The 23,592-nt window shown below is 42.1% G+C and overlaps 1 protein-coding gene across 1 annotated transcript; it reads left to right on the forward strand.

Moving 5' to 3' along the window:
- Positions 1 to 274: 274 nt before the first annotated feature.
- Positions 275 to 14,099, forward strand: RIIAD1 (regulatory subunit of type II PKA R-subunit (RIIa) domain containing 1). Its single transcript, XM_006861706.1, has 4 exons — positions 275 to 358; positions 1,034 to 1,110; positions 12,935 to 12,981; positions 14,029 to 14,099. Exons 1-4 carry the CDS (start codon positions 275 to 277, stop codon positions 14,097 to 14,099), a joined length of 279 nt encoding a protein of 92 aa, XP_006861768.1.
- Positions 14,100 to 23,592: the final 9,493 nt, after the last annotated feature.

Raw genomic sequence — 23,592 nt, forward strand, 5'->3', positions numbered from 1 at the left:
GAGCCTTAGAGCAAGTCTTTACTGCTCTACGGTCGTCAGTGTCCTCATGTGGACCATGAGGCTCTCAAGCAGCCCTTTGAGGTTGTACCCCAATAACTAAGGACCCTTCCCCAAACCTCCTGCTCAATCTGGGCAAGAAGAGCCTTTGGAGACCTTCAGAAATTACTCCTCATAGATTCCCCTTCGGCTGGACCCAGCAGGGCTTGGGACGGGGCGGGATCGGGGGCGGGGCCTCGCTGGCCACGCGGTCCGTTGCCTTGACGACCGCGACAAGATGGCGTCGACTCTGCGTGGGCCCTTGGGCTCCAACCCGGGGGTGCTCAGCCCTGAGCAGCTGGAGCAGTTGCGCCTCTACAAGGTGGGTGCTGTTCCCTCACCCTTAAAAGTGCAGTGCCCTCAGGATTGGGAGGAGGGCTTCTATGTGAAGGAAGCCGAAACCTGTGCCCAGATAAAGGGACCGCGGAATAAAGATGAACCCTTGCGGGCCCCTTGGACTTTCTGGGCCTTAAACAGAGCCCGACAGACCCCTGAAAATGTAGAAAGAACGAAAGCAGAGATCCAGTTAAGGAAATGATAGAACTTTTTGCCTGATACATAAAATTAAATATAAACAAGAGTTTACCAATTATCGATATCCGACCTTTAGGGTCCCTAACTTGAACAGGGGGCAGCATGGAGATGTTTACAAAAAGTTCCTACCCACTGCCATTGAGTTTATCCCGACTCTTAGCGACCCCATAAGGACAGGGGAGAAATGCTCCTTGATAGTTTCCGAAGCTGTAAATCTTTTTTGGGTACAGAAAGTGTCATCTTTCTCCCAAGCGGCCGCTGGGTTTCAACTGCCTACCTTGTGGTTAGCAGTGCGTAACCCACTAGACCTGCAGGCCTCCTTATAAGAAGATGAGCGTTAAAATGTCAAGAATCCTGGAGAAAGACCTGAGATGTTGTTTCCTCACCTCTTCACACCTCCAGAACTTGAACTCTGAATCTGCCTTGCTAATGGAGAGTGGTCCTTTACTCCTCTTGCCCTTAGATTCAGACTCGGATTGCCAACGAAAAATACCTCAGGACCCATAAAGAGGTGGAGCTGCTCTTAAGGGGTTTCTTCAGGTAGGTGGTTTTCAAAAGTTCTAGTAGAATTTTTACCAGTTTTTGGTGGGGATAGATGAGTGACCCCTGCTTTCTTTTAATAAACAGCTTCCTTTTGCTGCCTAATTTAAGGTATTGTTGTTAAGTGCCGTTGAGTTGGTTTCGACCCATAGCGACCCTGAACAGGGTTTCCGAGGCTGTAAATCTTTACGGGAGCAGAACACCTCATCTTTCTCCCGCGGAGCAGCTGGTAGTTTCGAACTGCTGACCTTGCGGGTCGCAGCCCGATTCGTAACCACTATACTACCAGAGCTCCTTCTAATTTAAGGTATGGAAGTTAGATAATATCCTAAGGGTTAAAAAAATTTTTTTTAACTTTTAATTATGAATTGAGTGAAGGTTTACATCATAAGAGTAGATCATAAGTTTTCACATTCAACAAATCATATGCTTTACTTCATTACAATGATTGCAATCCCTTCCAAATACTCTTGTCGTTGTTAAGTCCATTCCAACTCATAGCGATCCTGTATAGGGTTTCCGAGGAGTGCCTGGTTGGTTTGAATGCCAACCTTGCGGTTATAAGTCCAGTGCTTATCCTACAGTGCTATACCAGGACTCCCCATATATCATTGTTGTTGTTGGTAAGTACCGTCGAGTCGGTTCCTACTCATAGTCAGATCTTGTATAAGGTTTCCAAGGAGCAGCTGGTGTGTTTGAATTGCCAACCTTGCAGTTACCGGTCCGGCGCTTATCCTACAGCGCCACACCAGGACTACCTTTAATTATGTTGGGGAATTTCCCTTCTATTCTTATTTTGTTGAGTGTTTTTATTAGGATTGAGTTGGATTTTGTCAAATGCTTTTTCTGCATCAATTGGTATGATTATGTAAATTTTTCCCCCTTTGTTTTATTTATGTGGGGTATGTTGACTGCTTTTCTTATATTGAGCTATCCCTGCATACCTGGTCTGAATCCCACTTGATCATTTTGTGTGTGTATATATAGTTGGATTCTATTGGCTAGAATTTTGTTGAGAATTTTTGCATCTATATTCATGAAGGATATTGGTCTATAATTTTCATTTTTAGTGATGTCTTTGGCTGGTTTTGGTATCAAACTTAAGCTTACTTCATAAAATGAATTCAGCACTTTTTCATCCTTTTCTATATTCTGGAATGGAATTGGTGTCTGCTCGTCTTTGAATGGTTGGCAGAATTCATCAGTATAGCCATCAGGGTGTGGACTATTTTTGAGTTGGGAGTTCTTTTAATGATTTGGTCAATTTCTTCTCCTGTTCCAGGCCTCCTCAAGTTTGTCTGTGTCCTGTGTTTCTAGAAATTTGTTTATTTCTTCTAGGTTTTCAGATTTGTTGGGAGTACAGTTCTTCATTGTATTCTGTTATTATTCTTATTTCTGTTAGTTCTGCTGTGATGTCACCCACATAATTTCTTATTTGTGTTATCTGTATTTTTCTTTTGTTAAATTTGCCAGTGGTTTGTCCATTTTATTAATCCTTTCAAAGAACCAACTTCTTGTGTTGTTGATTATTTCTATTTTCTATTTCATGTATTTCTGCTCTTTGATTATTTCTTGTCCTCTGATGGCAGTAAGCTTACTTTGCAGCTCTTTTTCTAATTGTTGGAGATGTTGAGTTAAGGTGTTGATTTTGGTGGTTTCTTCTTTTTGTTTGTGTGCATTTATCGCTATAAGTTTTCCCTCTGAGCACTGCTTTTGTTGTGTCCCAAAGGTTTTGGTATGTAGTGTTTTCGTTCTCATATGATTCAAGGATATTTTTGTTTTTAATTTCGTTTTTTATTTGTTCTGTTACCCAGTAGCTTTTAAGCAGGGTGTTATTCAATTTCCATGTTGTTGTTGTTTTATCACTTGGTCTTACTGTTGATTTCTAGTTTTGTAGTGTGATCTGAGAAGATGCTTTGTAGTATTCTGATGTTTTAAAATTGATTGACGTTTGCTTTGTAGACTAACATACAGTTAATTCCGGAGAATGTTGCATGTGCACTGGAAAAGATTGTTTATTGTGCTGTGTTGGGTTGAGTGCTCTGTACATGTCTGAGGTCAAGTTGGTTGACTGTGTTGTTTTTTGTCTTTATTGAGATTCTAGTTGTTCCTTCCTTCATTAAAAGCGGTGTATTAAAATCTCTTACGATTATTGTGGAGTTGTCTATTTCTTTCTTCAGTTATATTAGAGTTTGATTTATATATTTTGAGGCTCTTTCATTCAGGGCATAGATATTTGTTATGGTTATGTCTTCTTCCCCAGCTGACCTCTTAATCATGATATAATGCCCTGCTTTGTCTCTTATGCTGGTTTTTGCCTTAAAGTCTCTTTTATCAGCTATTGAAATTGCCACTACTGATCATTTTTGATTGCCATTAGCTTGATATATTTCTTTCCATCCTTTTATTTTTAGCCTCTGTCTGTCTTTTTGAGTAATATGTGTGTCTCTTGTAGACAGCATATTGAAGGATCTTCTTTTCTTAACCATTCTGCTACTTTGTGTCTTTTGGCCGGTGCTTTTACGTTGACCTTTTCTAAAAATGTATCCATCTCTCTAAATTTTCAAATTTGTTGGAGTACAACTCTTCCTAATATTCTGTTGTTATCCTTTTTATTTCTATTAGTTCTGTTGTGACATCACCCATGTGGTTTCTTACACATGCTGTGCCTTCTCCCTCATTTCTTTTGTTAGGTTTGTCATTTTTATTAATCCTTTGGAAGAACCAGCTTCTTGTCCTGTTGATTCTTTCTATGGGTTTTCTGTTTCCTATCTCATTTATTTCTGCTCTAATCTTTGTTATTTCACTTCTTCTGTTGATTGTAGGTTTATTTTGCTGGTCTGTTTCTAGTTGTTGGAGATGTTGTGTTAATGTGTTGATTTTGGTGCTTTCATCTTTTTGGGTGTGTGCATTTATTGCAATAAATATTCCATTCAGCACTGCTTTTGCTGTGTCCCAAAGATCTTGGTATGTGTTTTAGTTCTCATTTGTTTCTAGGAGTTTTGTGAATTCATGTTTTATTTGACTGATGCTTTTAATCCATTTACATTCAGTGTAATTATTAGTAGGTATGAATTGATTGCTGTCATTTTGTTGTGTGTCTGTTTTTTGTGTGGTGCTCCTGGTTTCTTTTCCACACAGTTTTCAGTGCTGAGTTCATTTTGTTTGTGGGTTTTCTTTTCCATGTTCATTTTTGCTGTGTTTACTAAATCCTTCTGATTTTCCTCCTCTTTTTATTTTGATGTGAAGGTACATTCATTTTCTTTGAGGTTGCCCTGTGATTTATTAATTTTTTCCCCATTTAAAACTGTCTTTTTATCTTGAAATCTACTTGACTCCTTCTTGCTTTTTGGGTGAATTCATTATAAATGATCAGTTTCCTTGTTTTCAGTCTTGTAGGTTTGTTTTACTCTGAATACTTATGTATCTGGGTGGTGTTATGGGTGGTGTTGTCATGTATGGTGATCTCAAGTTGTTGTCTGTTGTTGTTGGTTCTCAGTTTAAACTTGGTCCAGTTATTACAAATTCCTTTCATTTCTGTTTATCTGGAAAGGTCCTAATTTTACCATTGTATTTGAGGGCCAGCTTTGCTGGGTATATGATTCTTGTTTGGCAGTCTTTTTCTTTCAGAGTTTTGTATATGTCATCCCCAGTGCCTTTCGGTCTGCCTGGTTGCTGCTGAGAACTCAGAGCTTAGTTTTATTGATTTCTTTTGTAGGTAACTTTTCATTTTTCCTGAGTTACTCTCAGGATTCTTGCTTTGTCTTTGATTTTGGAAGGTTTGATTATGCTATGTCTTGGTGATTTTCTTTTGGAATCTATCCTGTTTGGGGTTCATTCAGCTTCTTGGATGCTTATCTTCTCATCTTTCACGATGTTAAGGGAAATTTTCTCCAACAACTCTTCAACAGTTTCCTCTGTGCTTTCTGTTGTCTCTTCCTTATCCTAAGGTTTTTGGATATATTTTTTTTTACTCTGGGCTTTATGGAACCCAAGGTTTCCTTTGGTTATCTCTATAGGTTTTCTTCAGTTATCCCTAAATTCTCTAAAATATTAGTTTTCACTCGCATTAACTCTGGTGGTGGTTGTGTGCCACAGAGTCAGTTCCGACTCAGCGACTCTGCATAGGGTTTCCAAGGCTGCAAATCTTTACAGAAGCAGAAAGCTTCATCTTTCTCTCAAAGAACAACTGGTGGTTTTAAACTGCTGGTCTTGAGGTTAGCAGCCCAACTCGTAACCAGAGCTCCTTCACATTAGCTCTAAGGATGGATAAATTATGACATTTGGCATCATGAACCTTAAGGGGCAGCCATTGGATGTAGAACACTGTTCTCTTCTAGAGTTTAATGGGTCACTGCTGCTGCTGCCTTGAGTCAGTTCCCACTTATAGCAACTCTCTATAAGGTGTCCGAAGCTGTACATCTTTATAGGAGTAGAACGCCTCATCTTTCTCCCATGGTACATTTGGTGAAATCAAACTGCTAACCTTGCAGTTAGCAGCCCAATGCGTACCACACTACACTACCAGTAATCCTTAACAGGATCACTAATATTACTTTAAAAAGAAATTCAGATGTCTGGTCCTTGTCTTTCTGAGAACCATTGTTTTAGAAAGACCTCAGGATTGGAAGACACCCCTCCTCTGTAAGTCTTAGGAAAAAGAAGACTATTTTCCACCATGTCTTGAGTATGTACTTGCATTGCATCACGGTATCTTCCGCTAGCATTACTTGAGTGGAGAAATCACCGATTGGACTCAAAGGCCAAGAACTTGGTGTGGGGGGAGGGTAGTCATGGCACAACAGTGGATGAAAACAATTGGATAGTAGCGCTACCTCGAATAAAATTTGGTTATGGATACATAGGCAATACTTAAATAATAATGACTTCCATTTCTTGGTGCTGTGTGTTCCCCAAGGAGCCCTGGTGGTACAATGGGTTAAGCTGCTAACCGCAAAGTGGGGCAGTTAAAACCCACCAGCTGTTCCGCAAAAGAGAGATGAGCAATCTGCTTCCATAGAGATTGGAGCAGTTCTACTGTGTCACGGAGAAAGAACCTAAGAAGTTGCTATGAGTAGAAATGGTGGCACCTGGCTAGATGGCAGTAGCTGGAGGTGTGTCCCCTACATTAGCAGTTATCACACCGTGTAATAAATTGCATTATCAGTCTTCTGTTTCTCCCACTGGACCAAAGGTTCCAAGTTGGTGGGTTATGCTGTATCCCTGGTGCCTACCCAGTGTGTGGCATATTGATACCTTTGTTTATCGACCCAAATAAAGTTCTACAGAAGATAGCTTATTTGCGTTTCCACTTGACAGGTGAGATAAATGAAGCTCACAGAGATGAAATAAGTCTTCCAAGTTGCTGAACCAGGATTCTAACCTCTGGGTTTTCCACTGCATTGTGCTGTATTCTCGCGATTCACATACCAGAGGGCTGGGAAGCCCAAAAGTGGGTCTCTCCATGGTCTTCTCAAAAGTAGACCTGGAGTAGGCTGACTCTTTTGCTTGTTCGTCCCTTTGTTTTTCCTGGGTCGCACTGTTTATATTTCTCTGAGTGGCAGTAGATTCTCAGAGGTCAGATAAGGAAGGAAAGAGGGAAAACTGAAAGCTGTCTTGTTATTCTGTGAAGGTTGGTTGTTTTGGGGCAGGAATTTAAGACTTGGGCAAAAGACAGTTTAAGGGGTCCTCTGTCACTGAGACCTGGGGATCTCAGCCATCACTTTGTGCACCTTCTAAATGAAAATAGGAGTCTTGATGTGATGCTGCAGGATAATGCACTGAACCTCCAGGTCAGTTTGAACCCAAGGTCAATGATTCAAACCCACCAGCCTCTTCTCGGAAACCCTAAACAGGGTTGCTATGGTTAGGAACCGACTCAATGGCACTTAAAAACAAAACGACAAAAACAAATGGAAACAAGGAATCCTGGTGTGGTACTGTAGGATAAATACTAGACTGTTGACCCCGAGGTTGGCGGTTCAACACCAACTGCACTTTAGAAATCCTATACAGGGTTGCTATGACCCAGAACTGACTATCTGGCACTTAACAACAACAAATGAAAATAAAGGTTGACCATATACCTCTCCCGGATAATACCTTGAAAGTTCAGAATGATTCTTGTAGAGGGATTGGGATGAGAAGTTAAAAACTCAGAATCAAATCAGTGTGTGCATTGTTCACACACAAAAAAGATTAGCACACTTGGGTGCAGTACATGAAGAGGGCCTTGTTTTAGTCACATGGCAGGGATGACCCTGCAACTGTTGGTCCAGGAGGAGGCTGGGGTGTCTAGGCCTGGCTGCCATCCTATGGCTGGCCTCCTTTTCCTATCTTAACTGTCCCCTTTCCTCTGGAACTACCCTACAAGAAATCCATCCTTTTTCTTCTGTGGTGTGGGTGATGGAAGAGGAAGTGTTTGAAATTTGAGAGGTTGTTATGTTTGTTGGTTTTTGTGTGTATTACTATTATTTCCTGTGGGTGGCATCAGGGTAAGGAGAATTTGCCTGTTGTCCGTACTGGTCCTAACTCTGAAGCAAGAAGATGGGAGGAAGAGAGAGCAGAATCTCGGGCAGCCCACCTGACGTGACCTGTCTGCAGCTCTCTGCTCTAGACTCACCTCACACCATAGAGATCTCTACTATCCTTTGCTCGTGTCAAGGGGAGGGTGTCCTGCTTGGATTTGTTAGATCCCATTGATTTATGGCCATTCAGACACAGCTCTCCAACCTAGATTCACATCTGCAGGGCATTTACTGGAAAAATGGAAAGACTAAGGATTAGACTTCTTTTAGGCATGCAGAGACCTTAGGTTTTAGGCTGGGCTTATGATAGCAAAGTGTGCCCTTGTAGAAAGGCTGTAGTTGACGTGTTTGTAAATACCTGAACAGATGACTCTTCCCCAAACAGATCATTAATCATAATTGATCATGTAATTTCTTGGCTGGAAAAATTTTCAGTGGCTCCAATGCTTTTAAAGAAAGAACAACAAAGAAAAGTCTATTTTGAAATATAGCTTATGTGCAGACAAGTGCCATATCAAAAGTGTAAAATTGGATGAAGTCTCACAAACTGAAAACACACATGGTACTAGCGTCCAGATCAAGAAATAGAATATCAGCAGCACCTCAGACCCTTCTCCCCATTGATAGCCAGTATTCTGACTTCTAATCACACAGATTCGTTTTGCTTTATTGTACTTGATAGACATGGAATCCTACAATATGCCCTCTTTTGTGTTTGGCTTTTGTTCAATAGTGTCTTATAGGCCTTTCATTTTAATTGCTATATTTCATTGTGTAACTATGTTTTTGTTGGTTGTTATGTGCTGTTGAGTTGATTCTGACTCATAGGGACCCACCCCTCACAAGAGTAGCACTCCCCCATAAAGTTTTTTAGGCTGTAATCTTTATCAGAGATTACCAGGTTTTTCTACTGTGAGCAGCTGGGTAGGTTTGAACCACCAACCTTTTAGTTAGCAGCTGAGTGCTTAACCATCGTGCCACCAGGGATTCATGTGCAACTATGTTGTTGTTAAGTGCTGTTGAGTTGGTTCTGACTCATAGCGACCATGTATAGGGATCCCAAGTAGTGGCTAGTGGGTTTGGATTACGGACCTTGCTGTTACCAGCCCAGTGCTTATCTTACATCACCACACTGTGCTGTGTGACTATGCCCCTTTTATGTATTCATTTCTGTTGTCTTTTGAATTGAGTATAAATTGAAGGCCTTCTGTAATAGAGCCTCCTTCACTTCCCACTGCTCCCTATACATGTCCCATACTGAACTTGGCTATCCATCTAGAGACCTCAGGAAGCCGGGGGGCTGGCACTCCTTAAGTACTCTCTTGAACCTGGGGATACAAAGGTGAGTATTATCCAGTGCCTTCCTTTGAGTTCACAGCTGTAGAACAGCAACTCTTCTATTTCTATTTCTGGACTTTTGCTCTTGCTGTTCCCCTGTGTTTGGAATAGTCTCATCCCTCAACCCTCATCCTGCCTTTTGCAGTTTCTTGTGTGTCTCGAGGGGCCTCTCAAACGGCAGTTGCTCCTTAGATTTTTGGCATCCAACCCTCAGTTGCATTCATAATCAGAGAGAACATTTCAAGATCTATCAAGTACCATCCTGTCTGTGAGAGGAAAATATCTATTCACCTACAAGGAAGTCCAGTTAATACAACTGTTACTCAGATTAACGTACCAATCACTAAAGCCAATGATGAAGAAATGGAAGATTTCTATCAAGTTATTCAGTCTGAAAATTGATAAACATGCAGTCAATATACATTGATAGTTACTGGTGACTGGAATGTGAACGTTGGAAACAAAGACGAAGGATCGGTAGTTGGAAAATATGACCTTTGTGATAGAAACCAAGCTGGAGACTACATGACCAAACACTTACTCATTTAAAATACCTTTTTAAATTAGCATAAATGTGACTGTATATGTGGACTTCACCAGATGTAATACACAGAAATCAAATTGACTATATCTGTGGGAAGAGATGATGGAGAAGCTCAATCTCATCAGCCAAAACAAGACAAGGGACCAACTGTGGAATAGACCATCAATTGCTCATATGAAAGTTCAGGTTGCAGTTGAAGAAAATCAAAACAAGTCCACGAGATCCAAAGTATGACCATGAATATATCCCACTGGAAATTAGAGACCATCTCAAGAATAGATTTGATGCATTGAACACTAATGACTGAAGATCACAGGAGTGGTGGGATGACACCAAGAACATTATCCTCAGGTTTCAGATTAGTTTCCAGAAGAAGACACACTAGGAAGAAGGAGAGACAAACTACTGCAGAATATTTAATCACTAAAAACTTTATGAATAGCAGAGAAACACTGTCAGATATAGGGCCAGAAAATGAGCCCCTCAGGTTGGAAGGCACTCAAAATGCGACTGGGGAAGAGCTGCCTGCTCAAAGTAGAGTTGACCGTGATGACATGAATGGAGTAAAGCCCTGGGAGAAAAGCCTTCATTTACTGATGGTCTCAAAATGAAGAGAAACAGCTGCAAACATCCATTAATAATCGAAACATGGAAGGTACGAAGTATGATTCTAGGAAAATTGGAAAATGTTAAAAACAAAATGGAACTCATAAACATCGCTATCTTAGTCATTAGTGAGCTGAAATGGGCTGGTTTTTGCCATTTTGAATCTGTCAGGCACACGGTTTACTCTGCTGGGAATGATAATTTGAAGAGGAGAATGGTGTTGCATTCATTGTCAAAAAGCACATGTCAAGATCAGTCATATGAGGTACAATGCTGTCTGTGATAGGATAACATCCATGCACTTACAGGGATGACCAAGTTAATACCACTATTATTCAAATTTACACACCAACCACTAAAACCAGTGAGGATGAAGTAGAAGAATTCTACCAACTTCTTCAATCTGAAATTGATCAAACATGCAATCAAGATGCATTGGTCATTACTGGTGGTTCGAATGCAAAGGTTGGAAACAAAGAGGAAGGATCAGTGGTTGGAAAATATGGCCTTGATGATAGATATGATGCTGGAGGTCGCATGATAGAATTCTGCAAATCAATGATTTGTTCATTTCAAATACCTTCTTTAGACAGCATGAGAGACAATTATATACATGGACCTCACCAGATGGAATACACAGACTTCATATTGACTACCATCTGTGGAAAGAGATGGTGAAAAAGCTTAATTGTGCTCATGAGGAATCTGTACATGGTCCAAGAGGCAGTTGTTCGAAAGAACATGGGAACACTGAATGATTTAAAATTAAGAAAGATGTACAACAGGGTTATATTCTTTCACCATACTTATTCAACCTGTATGCTGAACAAATAATCCAAGAAGCTGGGTTCTATGAAGAAAAACGTGGCATCAGGATTGGAGGAAAACTCATTAATAACCTGCGATACGCAAATGATAACAACCTTGCTTGCTGAAAGTGAAGAGGACTTAAATTATTTACTGATAAAGATCAAAGAGCACAGCCTTCTGTATGGATTGCATCTCAATGTCAAGAAAACAAAAATCCTCACCACTGGACCAGTAAACAACATTCTTATCAACTGAGAAAAGATTGAAGTTGTCAAAGACGTCATTCTTCTTGGATTAACCATCAACACTCATGGAAGCAGCAGTCAAGAAATCAAACGATGTATTGCATTAGGCAAATCTGCTGCACAAGACCTTTTTAAAGTGTTGAAGATAAAAGATGTCAGCTTGAGGACTAAGGTGCACCTGACCCAAGCCATGGTATTTTCAATAACCTTCTATGCATGTGAAAGCTGGACAGTGAATAAGGAAGACCATAGAAGAATTGATGTATTTGAGTTATGGTGTTGGAGGAGAATATTGAAAGTGCCATGGGCTGCCAAAAGAACCAACAGATATGTGCTGGAAGAAGTGCAGCCAGAGTGTACCTTGGAGGCCATAATGGCCAAACCTCGTCTCTCATGCTTTGGACATATTGTCAGGAGGAACCAGTCACTGGAGAAGGATATCATGTTTGGTAGGGTGGAGAATTAGAGAAAAAGAGGAAGACCTTCACAAGATGGATCAGCAAAGTGACAGCATCAATGGGCTCGATCGTGTCAACAACTGTGAGGTTGGCCCAGGACTGGGCAGTGTTTTGTTCTATTGTGCATAGGATTGCTATGAGTCGGTACCAACTTAGTGACACCTCACAACACCAGTTTAGTGCAGTGACTTATACATAATTTGTGCTCAACAGTTATCAAATTGAATTGGAGGAGAATGGTAACACCACTCTGGAATGGAAACATGGGAGGGAACAGTTTCTTGAGCTTGAGAGGCATTCTTCTCGTCTGGGGATAGGAGGGTGGACAGAGTTGACCAATGGCCAAGAGGAAATGTTTTAGAGAACACTGACCTTTAAGTCACAAGACCTGGGCCTTCTCTATCGATGACATCTATTAACTGTTGCCCTTGAGTGCTATTGAGTCCGTTCTGACTCATAGTGATCCTGAATAGAGTTTCCAAGGCTATAAATATTTTCATTTTCCTCCTGCGGAGCAGCTGGTTGGTTAGAAACACCAATCTTGTGGTTGTCCATCCATAGCCGCCGAGTTCCCTATGAACTAGTTATATGTATGAGTGTTGTAAACTGAGTCTTTTGGTGTGATGCTGTAGGATCAGCATTGGATTGTGAACAAGGCCAGCAATTCAAACCTACCAGCTGATCCTCGGAAACCCTATACAGGGTCACTGTGAGTTGGAAGTGAATCGAGGACACTTAACAACAACACTTCATGAACCATGACACTGTTTGATAGAAGACATGTCAACTTTCCACAGGCTTTGAGACTATAGATGCTATCACAGTCGCCATCCACTCTACACAGCTTTGTTTATTGTATTTCTCTCTGGTGGGAATTCATGGTTAAATTTACTCAAAGACCAAGGGATTGCATCTCTGCCCTATCGGATGTGAACTCCTTGAGGACCAGGACGTTCTTTTCATCTTTGCCTGCCACCCAGGGCTTGGTAGTTGGTGGTTTAAAAATGTTTGTTGAATGAATGACAAAACCCACCTGGCTGTAGCTCAGCTGTTTTGTGAAGTGAGCAATGACTACATTTATATTCATGTGTGACATTTGGCTCCATGCCTCAGATCCTGAGCAGAGGGAAAATCATGAACGAAAGGCTCTTTGTCAGGAGCCCATTGGCTTATTGACTCCCAAGATGGCTGGGTCCCAAATGAATCCAATCCATGAAAGCACAAGGACTAGCAGCAGTAGTACAGCAAACCTGAAGGCTTGCTTTACCTCCTGTTCTTACCCTTAATGTTTTTCAGAGAAATGTTTTTGAGAAGACCAGAAAATATCCGAGAATTTGCTGCAGGTAAGTAAGGCAGCGTCAGTTTGGGGATTCTGACAAAACCAGTGCAGGAAGTATTGTTGTGGATTTAGACCCAGACAAGCCCAGGATTCTCCTTGTGGAGTCTAAGGTACTTCATCCTTTGTCCCCTGTGGGAGCTTTGTTCAGAAGGCCTTTTCCTCTGTTGTCATTTCCTCAAAATGAGGACAGATAAGAAATGAGGCAGAACTTCCTAATGGTGAAGATTGTTAAGAATTTTGAGATTCCCAAAGGAACCTTCTGGCAGCGCTTTTGCTGGGAATCTTAAAGCTGGATTTTCATCCTGGCTGCACATTAGAATCACCTGGGGAGCTTTTGAAAAAAAATACCAATGCCCAGGCCCCACCCCCAGAGAGTCTTATTTAATTAGTGTGGGGTGGGGCCCAGCCTACTTAGTCTTAAAAGACTCCCCAGGTGATTCTAGTGGGCTCTGCTGTCCGAGAGAGATGCTGGAGAGAGATGCTGGGTGAGTGATTTCTTGGGTCCTGTTACTCCTAGGAGTTGGTTGTGTTTTGAAACCATTTCTAACTGCACCTAATACGTCTTTGCTACCACAACAGATGCTGCCTCTGATTCACATTGTGCAGGGTGTATGAAACGCCTCTTCTGTCATCATCTTGTGAGAGAGCCTGGCTGTCCTCTCAGAGAGGGCGTGATATCCCAGAGACAGGAGCTGGCGAGCAGAGCAGAGACAGGAATAACATTTGGCATTTTGCAGAGGGGCGGGGGACTAAGATGGCCTAGGAGTCGCAAACCCAGAGAATCCCTCAGCTTTCTGATGCTCAGTGTGCGTCAGCAAGCAGACCAACAAGCCTTCCGTGTGAGCCGGTGCTGGGAACACTTGAGCTGGCAGGTGTGGGCAGTGACCATGGGGATTTGCTGTGTGACATCTCATGTTACTTTGTAAAGCAGGGCTACCAGTGTTAGTCCTGCCAGGACCAACTCATCCTAACTTTTCGCAGAGTAAGCATCTTCCTCCTAGACGTTTTCCCTCGGGTTTAGATGATTTCTTCTTTTTGATTCTTATCCCAGACTATTTCACGGATCCAAGACTTCCCAACAAGATTCACATGCAGCTAATTAAGGAAAAGAAAGCAACTTAATTAGCCAAATCATGATGTTCAGTTGTTGGGAGAGGCCCAGAAGGAATCCAGGCGCGGGGTAGGTGTTGACCTCACTTAGAGACAGACTTGTTCACGCTTGTGAAAATTAGCACTGGCTTTCTGGTCCAGGATGTGGAAGAAAGTGAGCAGAGAAGCTGGTGAGCAATTCAGAGCAGATGTTTTCGCAACACTTTGTGTGTGTGTGTGTGTGTGTGTGAGTGAGAGAGAGAGAGAGAGAGAGAGAGAGAGAGAAATAGGGACTGTAAGGAGCCCTGGTGTGGGCTATGTAGGATAAGCACTGGACCACAAAGTCAATTTGAACTTCAAAGTCAGTGATTCAAATTCACCAGCTGCTCCTCTGAAACCCAACTCATATACAGGGTCATTATGAGTAGGAAATGACTGGATGGCAGTAATAAATCAATCGGACTGTACAGAGTGGCCAAGGGTGTGTTCAGTAGGTCAGCTGTTCTGTTTCAACCTTTAACCTGGTGGTGGTTATGTGCCCTGCAGTCAGCTCCAACTCATAGCAAGCCTGTATAGGGTGTCCGAGGCTATAAATCTTAATGGGGGCAGAAAGCCTCATCTTTCTCCCTCAGGGCTACTGGCAGTTTCCAGCGCATACCCCTGAGGTTAGAAGCTTGACTCGTAACCATTATGCTATCAGAGCTCCTTGTTTTAACCTAGTGAAATGGATTAAGAACCAGGCAATGGGAGTAGCTGCAGGATAAAGAGCCACAGGAAGCGGGGATGGGAGCCCCAGCTTTTGCTCTCTCAGTGTTTCTGCGGGTGACCTTTACCTTAGGTGGGAGGAAGGGGCTTCCTGTTGCTTCTGGAGGAGGTGGGAGCAATGTCCTTTCTTGCATCTTGGGTTGGGCACTTTCCTGCTCTGTTTGACTTTGTTGCCTTTAAACCAGGCTGTGCTATTAAGGCCATCACACATTTCTCAGGCAGGAGGATTTTGAAATGATTTTGAAGGCTAGATTTTTTTTTTTTTTCTCCCTTATCATGTGAAGTGGGAAGAAGCCACACTCCTAATTTAGCAGAACTGTTTCTGTTTTTCAGGGTCATCTGGAAGCCAGTGAGCCTTTGCTGCCATCAGTGTGGGTTTCCAAGCTGCTTGGGACTCTGTCTGCTGTCACAAAGGCTTTTAAACAGATTCATTAAAAACGGTCCTTCCTGCTCTCCTGGCTTTGTTTCACTCAGACGCAGAAAGACATCCTACATGGAGGGGGATTGGGGAGTGGGGGGCTTCTCTGGCCCCACTCTAACTAGCCCAGGGCAGCTAGCACTATAGTACTGTTCCCCCTGCCCCTCCAGCCTACTCCTTTCTAGAACCCAGACTGGCTGCCCTGCTGGGAGGACACAGAGCAGGGCCCCCTGGAGGGTTCCATACAGGAACAAGCAGGGTCTGAGCTTCAGTAGTGGCTTGAGACTTTCCTCTTCTTACCTTCTGGGTTACTATAGGAAGGCTGGTGACTAATTTTTATTTCTAAAGAAGCAATAAGAAGAGGAGCTGAACTGGGCTGGAAGGAAGGGACAGCAAGAGAGAATGAGACTAGTCATAGAAAATCCATCCAGGGTCATGAATACTGTGAAATCGAAGGGTGTGGATTTTCTTCTTGAGGGTTTTCAAGAACAGGCTGCCCATCCATTTGTTTTCAGCCAAGAAGCAAGGGAATGGGTCAGATGGGCTGACGGGGAGACTTGGAAATCTGTGTTTCTGTTCTACTTCTGTGGGCTCCACTGTAGAAAGAAACCTCTCACCTTTGTGTCACTTGTCTGCATCCCCATGGCAACAGAAGCATAGACCAAAGCAGGGGTTGTATTATTTCCCTTGTCTCTGCCTGCCTTGTTCCCAGCTGCTGTCACCTGCAGTAGTAGAAAGGGCAGCAAAGCAGAGTGCCTAAAGAACTATTAAACCTCTGCGAATACGAAGGAACCTGAGGAGTTGTTCTAAGTGCTTTCAGAATCACACCTGGCAGCTCTGGCAATGACAATGAGCTAGCCTGTTTACAAAACCCAGTTGAAGCCTTCAGCACAAATACACCTATCTCTTAAGGACTTCTGCTGTGAGGTATTGTATTAAACTCTTCTTAGAACCTGTCTTGGGAGAAGAAACTTGCAACTGTGGAGAACAGTGTTTTCTGAGATGCTTGAGAGCATGATTTAGTGCTGTGAGAATAAGGTGGGCCATTCTTGGGCAGAGGAATTTCCTGGTACAAATGACAGCTTAAAATACATTGCAGGGCCTCACCGTCCTGACTCGTGAGTGAATCTAACACACAGTCCTACTGCATCTTTGAGGAGATGGGGCTTCTTTTCTCCCATGCCTTAGCATGCAGTATCTTCAGTGTCTTATCTGAATAGAGCCCTGGTGGTACTGTCGGTTAAGCATTGAGCTGCTAACTACAAAGTCAGTAGTTTCAACCCAGCAGCCACTGCTCTGTGGGAAAAAGATGAGACTGACTGCTCCCATAGATTTGCAGTCTCAGAGACACCAAGGAGCAGTTCTACTCTGTTCTAGAAAGATGCTATGAGTCAGAATTGACTTGATAAGCAGTGGATTTTTTTTTTTTTAACCTGGATGGTGTAGGGGTGGTGGTGTTGGTATTTATGTGAGGGCAAGGACCAAATCTAGAATGCTAATGTGGCCATTGTGTTCACTTTTGAAGCCCCAGCTCACAGCAAGTGTCTGCACACAGCATTTGTGGAGAATATGAATGAATGCATAATTGAATGACCAATCACATTATAATACATTAGTTGTTGTAGTGGCAACTATGTGCCCATGGTAGATGGATCTACATGATACAGAGAGAGATGGAAGGAAGCACACCAGGTCTGCCTACGGGGAGTGGCTCAGGTCATGTGACAGATGAAAAAGGCTTTACCAGGCAGGTGGGAAGGAAAGAGGGGGAGTCATCAGAATAGCTCAGCCAGCTTCAGTTCTCTTGAGCATGATGGTAGGGCAGACTCTGTCACCTGCGCAGCCTCACTTTTCCTTTCTTCCTTGCTAGCAGAACCCTAGTTTTGTTCTGGCCAGCAGTGGGTTTAGCCCCAAGTAGTGGATCGTGGTTGATCTGAGCGAACCATAACAATCATGTTCCCTGACTTTCCAGCTCTCTTTGCAGCTAGGAGCAGCCATATAAAAGGGTGCTGGGGGTTTCTAGGAAAGCTGTTGCTTTCTTAGGAAAAAAACAAAAAGCATGGTGATCGGGAGGACCGATGGCTAAGCCCTCCCTTTTCCTGATTTGAACTTGAACATAATGTGTGGAGCTGAATAGCCATCTAAAGACCATAAAGTACAGACATGAGGATGAAAGCCAGCCACCTGCTGAAGTGGAAGAGAGGAAAGATAAGGGGCCCCATGACATCTTTGGGCACCTGCCCCTGAACAGCCCGGCAATCACCTACCTTCAGGCTTGTTGAAAAGTGAGAAAAATAAATCTCTTTTGTTTTTAAATTAGACCAGAGTTCATATCCTGATCCACCACTTAACAAGGTGTGTGGCATTGGGCAAGTGACTTAACTTCCTTAAGGAGCATGAGGTTTCTCACCTATAAGAGGAAATTTGTAGCTATCTCTCTGGATTGCTTGGAGTAGAGACAAAGAATGAGCAGTGTTGGCACATGGAGCCATTCAGGAAGGACTGTGGGGAGGTGTATCAGGACTGTGGAGAGAAGAGGCCAGGCAAGAAGGTGTGGCAGGCCCATGGCAAAGGGTTCAGTGTACTACACAGGAAACAAAAGGCTAAATTTGTACCATGTAGGCAATGGAGAACCAGTGAAGAATGTTAAGCCAAGAGGAGTTCCTGAAGAGATTTGCATTCAGAAAGTGTGAATGTGTGGAAGATGAATTAGAAGAAACGTAGAGGAGAAATGGAAAGACCTAGGGAGAGCATTGCAACCATCCAAGTCACCACCATCTCTCCACTTCACCTCTGTAGTCATATCCCACCCAATCTCTAAGCGGGGGCTCTTGCTCACTACATCAGTTGAGACTGTATTTAGCTACAAGTAACAGAAAACCTAATTTGCATTGGCTTTAACAGGGAGCTACTTTTCTCACTTTTCTAAAAAGCCTGGCAGTGGGCAAGATTCAAAGGTTTAGTGACGTTGACTACTATCCAGACAGGCATGTCTCTTTTCACAGTCTTAGCCTGTCTCCTCAGGATTGCAAGGGGGGCACCTGAATGCTCACGTACCATTTCTGTGCTCCAGCAGGGAGAAGGGTAGAGAATCATACTGGCTGAGTCTGCCCCTTTTTATAAGGAAAAACAGGCTTTCCTGGATGTCTACCTGACCTATGTCTTTCAGGCCAGAACAGGGTCATGTGGTCCACCCCAAGCTCAACAGAGACAGAGAAAGGGAACATTGAATTCTTCCAGCTTCTAGAGCAAAAAACTACAAAAGAAAAGGAACTTGGGAATAGCTGTTGGGTCAGTTCCAAAGCAGTATCTGCCCACCTGCACCCCCTAACTCATTCTCCACATAACAGAATGATCCTTTATAGGAAACCTATATCATTGTATGCCATTCCCCTGCCTAAAGCCCTTTCATAGTCTCTCACGTACTTAAAATCAAATCCAGATGGTCTTCCAGAGGCTGCAAAGCTGAGCAAGATCCCTACCACTTCTCAGACTTTCTCTTACCACTGCTTTCACCTCCCAACTCTGTGCTCCAGCCACATCCATCTTTTCTCAGTTCCCGAATGTGTCAAGGTAGTTCCGACTTTAAGGCCTCTGAACTCTGCCTGGGTTTCTCTTCCCCAGATTGTCATATGGCTTGTGGTCCACCGTGCTCTCTCTGCTGAAACGAAGAGAAATTCTGCTAAATAGCTTTAACAAATAGGGCTTGCTTTTCTCATCTAGGTGGATAAGCACTCACCTACTACCAGAAGTTCTGTGATTCGGACCTACCAGCCTCTCTGAGGGAGAAATATGTGACAGTCTTCTGTAAAATTGTATAGCCTTGGAAATCCTATGGAGCAGTTCTGTCCTATGGCGTGCCTATGAGTCAACATGGAGCAAGTCTGGGGGCGGCAGCTGCCAGCACTGGTTCAGGGCCTGTGTTGCTGTGGTTCCCTTCCGTTTCCCTCCCTGTCATTGGTGCAGAAAGGAACCATGTCAGAGATAGTTGTCCTAATCATGAGGGAAGCAAGCACTTCCTAGTTCTGGTGTCCACTCTCTGCCGACTTTCACTAACACCTTACCAACCTGGACTGACTCGAGTATTAAGCCTTAGCTTCTTGTCAGTTTCTCAAAAGTATTCCCTAAAAGTATTGATCCAACTGAGGTAGCCTTCCCCAGATAATTTTTCCCTCTCAGCCATTGTCCATCACATCACCCTGGTTTGCACCTGCCCCTCTGGGATATTATCTTATTTCTTTTCTCATTTTCTGTTACTGCCAAGAATTTGAGCTCCAACAAGAGGAGGCTTTGCCAGGTCACTACATGGCCAGCACCTAGAATAGTGCCTGGGACATAGTAGCTACTCAGTACACACTTGTTGAAAGATTGGATGAATGGATGAACAGCAGAAGGGCTTGCAGTGCCATAGAGAACAGGCGGTGAAATCTAGACTTATTTATGAGGAGGAATTGACAGCACTTGTTGACTTGAATAGATGTAGTTATGTTAGAGTGTAGGCTTTAGAATGACTTCAGGTTTCTGGCACAGGAAGAAGAGGGATGATTGAATCACTCACTAAGACGACAGAGAGCAATTAGGTATGGACAGGAGAAACAATTTTTTACCAAAAAAATAACTACTGAGAGATGAAGACATGGAGAGAGAGCAGCTGAGGACTCTAGATTCATGGAAAGAAAGGCTGTGTGATGGCAGGCTGGAGGCAGGCTTGTAGAATGTGCCCTTTTGTTGTTTAATTGATTATATATTCCTGAGTGTTTTTGTATACATCCCCCACAAAAAAACAGGGAATAGTAGCAAATACTGTTGAATGATGATGCATGGAGGAGACTGTAATCAGTGCAATGAAACGATGAGTGTAAAACCAATGTTGTCCCATGTAAACCATCACTCAATTCACAAAAGTTTTTTTTAAAAAAAGTATCTATTGAGTTTGCATTGAGTCATGGATGATATGAATATGAGTGGCTTCGGTAAGATTTACTAGCAACTGCGAGCTGAGGATGTGGAAGTGGATGCACATTGCCCTTGCAGACTACTTTCTAGCTGCCTGGCTGTGAAGGGGGGAGGAAGGGTAGTGGTTAGAAGGAGAGGCAGGGTCAAGGCTCTTGTTATGGGATATGCTTGAGCTTTCATTGTTCTGACATTTTCCATCTCCTGATGTATTTTACTTTTTGGTTGATAAAGTTAGGCGCTTCTTGGAATTACTGATCAAGAATCTATATATCAAGAGAGTAAAGACATGAATTAATTCGGGGCTGCAGGCATGCCTACCTTTGCCACTGAGTAATTTGGAGCAACCTCTGAAGGTGTAGGTTTCTCATCCTCAAAACAAAATGGGAGCAGTCACTTTCCCTTAGGCTTGCATAGCAGTGAGTGAGGATCCCCTTCCCTCTGGGCCATGTTCACAAGTTGGGAAGGAGGAGCACACGAGAGAGCAGGGCACTCTTATCTAAACTGGACCAGCCTCTACTGCCCTCTCCTGGCCTGAGTGGAAAGAGACCAGGAAGAAGAAGAGGTGAAACAGATTCTTGTTAGGTGCATTTGACTTGATTCTGACTCATACTGACCCTATGCACAACGGGATGAAACACTGCCTGGTCCATGCTGGCTTCACAATTATTGTTACGCTTGAGTCCATTGCTGCTGCCACTGTGCCAGTCTATCTTGTTGGGGGTCTTCCTCTTTGTCACTGACCCTCTGATTTACCAATCGTGATATCCTTCTCCAGAGACTCTTGATAACATGTCTGAAGTATGAGACACAAGGTCTAGCCATCCTGGCTTTTAAGGAGCATTGTGGCTGTACCTCTTCTAACAAAGATTTGTTTGTTCTTCTGTCAGTCCATGATACTTTTCATATTCTTCACCAACGCCATTCATCTATGGTAGTCCTTATTCATTGTTCAGTTTTCACTTAACGTATGTTGTTGTTAAGTGCCGTGGAGTCGGTTCCGACTCATAGCGACCCTGCACAGGGTTTCCAAGGCTGTAAATCTTTACAGGAGCAGAATGCCTCATCTTTCTCCCACAGAACAGCTGGTAGTTTCGAACTGCTGACACCTTGCAGTTCACAGCCCAATTCGTAACCACTACGCTACCAGAGCTCCTTACGTATAAGGTTATTAAAAATACCATGGCTTGGTCAGGTGTACCTTAGTCCTCAAACTGATATCTTTGTTCTTGAACATTTTTTTTTTTAACTTTTTATTGTGAATTAAGTGACGGTTTACAGAGTAGAACATCTGTTTTACATTCAACAAATTCAACAACTTTGCTTCATTACAATGATTGCAATCCTTTCCATGTGCAAACAGTTAACAGTATTTACCTCTATTCCAACACTGCATTCCCCCCTATGTCTCTGCTACCTTAATCTTTCCTCTGCTAACTTCCCTCTTAAAGCATATTGTCTGCCCTGTCACCCATGTTAACATGTGTCTACCCTCTAGAGCCTATGAATGATTTCCCATCCTTCCCTCCTCCCTAACTGTCATAGATTGTTAATTTTATCAGGAAAGCCTTTTCTTAACTTTTTACAACATTGGTCTCATACAATATTTGTTTGACCTTTGGTAACTGACTAATTTCACTTAGCATAATGTCTTCCAGGTTCATCCATGTCGTGAGGTGTGTCACAAATTCATCATAATTCTTTAACATTTCATAGTATTTAATTGTGTTTATGTACCAAAGTTTGTTTACTCATTCTTTTGTTGATAGACATTTAGGCTGCCTCCATCTTTTTGATGTGTGTCTTGCAGACAGGATATTGAAGGATCTTATCCATTCTGGTCTCGTCGTCTCTTGACTGGTGCAGTTAATCCATTTACAGTCACCGTAATTACCAATAGGTATAAATTGATTGTTGTCATTTTGCTGTGTGTGTTTTCTTTGTGGTGCTGCTGGTTTCTTTGTTCCACATAATTTTCTACACAGCGTTCATTTTGTTTGTGGACTTTCTTTTCATTTTCATTTCTGTTGTGTTAATGTTTACTAAATCTTTCTGATTTTTCTCGTTTTTTATTTTGATGTGTAGATGTATTCATTTTCTTTAAGGTTACCCTGTAATTTGGAGTTTTGGTGTGGCACTGTGGGATAAAGCACTGGACTGCAAGATCGGATTGAACGACAGGGTTGGCGGTTCAAACTCACCAGCTGCTCCTTGGAAACCCTACACGGGTCACTATATATAAGTTGGAACCAATTCAATAGCACTTAACAACAACCCTGTAATTTATTAATATTGTTCCCTATTTAAAACAGTCTATTGTATCTTGAAACCCACTTGACTTCCTTACTTTGTGAAAGTTCTGCATCTGTGCCATTCCATTTTTTTGCTTTGTAGTTGACTTCATTATATATTGATATCTCTGGGTCCTTAGTTTCAGTTTTGTAGGTTTGTTTTACTTTAACTACTTCGATATCTGGATTGAATTGTGGGTACTGTTGTCATGTATGGTAATCTCAAGTTGTTGGTTCTCAGTCCAAAGAACATCCTGGAGCATTTTTTGTAATTAAATTCCTTTAATTTTTCTGGAGCATTTTTTGTAATTAAATTCCTTTAATTTTTTTTTTTTTTTGGTAATTTAAATTCCTTTAATTTCTTTTTATAAGGAAATGTTCTAATTTTGCCATAGTGTTTGAGGAACAGCTTTGCTGGGTATATGATTCTTAGTTGGCAATTTTTTTCCTCTCAGAATTTTGTATATGTTACCCCATACCTTCTTGCCTGCATATTTTCTGCTGAGAAATCAGAACTTAGTCATCTATTGGTTCTCGTTTGTAGGTAACTTTTTGTTTTTCCCGAGCTCATCTCAGGATTCTTTTCTTGTCTTTGATTTTGGAGAGTTTGTTTATGGTATGTCTTGGTGATTTTCTTTTGAGATCTATCCTGTTTGGATTTGTTCAGCTTCTTGAATGCTTATCTTCTCATCTTTCATGATATTAGAGACGTTTTCTTCCAATAATACCTCAACAGTTTTCTCTGTGCTTTCTATTGTCTTCTAATAACAAAAACTACCTGTTTTTGAATTTTTATCATCCATAAGTTGTTCCTCTTCATGGTGTTCCACATAACTCAGGCTTTCTTCAGGTTTTATTCTTCTTTTCTGATTGTTCTTCTATCGTACAAATATTGAGAGATTTTATCTTCAAGCTCTCTAAGTTGGGCTTCTATTGTTTTGAATTTACTCCTTTGCCCTTTCAATGTATTGTCTGTTTCTGAGATCATAGTATTAATCTTCTGGATTTCTAATCGCAGGTTTTGTATTGTTTAAAATTTTCCATTTATTTTTTTCTGTTTGTTCTTATACTGTTTTACGGAATTATTCTAAATTCTCTG

The sequence above is a fragment of the Chrysochloris asiatica genome, unplaced genomic scaffold, assembly GCF_000296735.1.
Source record: "Chrysochloris asiatica unplaced genomic scaffold, ChrAsi1.0 scaffold00042, whole genome shotgun sequence".
NCBI classification, from domain to species: Eukaryota; Metazoa; Chordata; class Mammalia; order Afrosoricida; family Chrysochloridae; genus Chrysochloris; species Chrysochloris asiatica.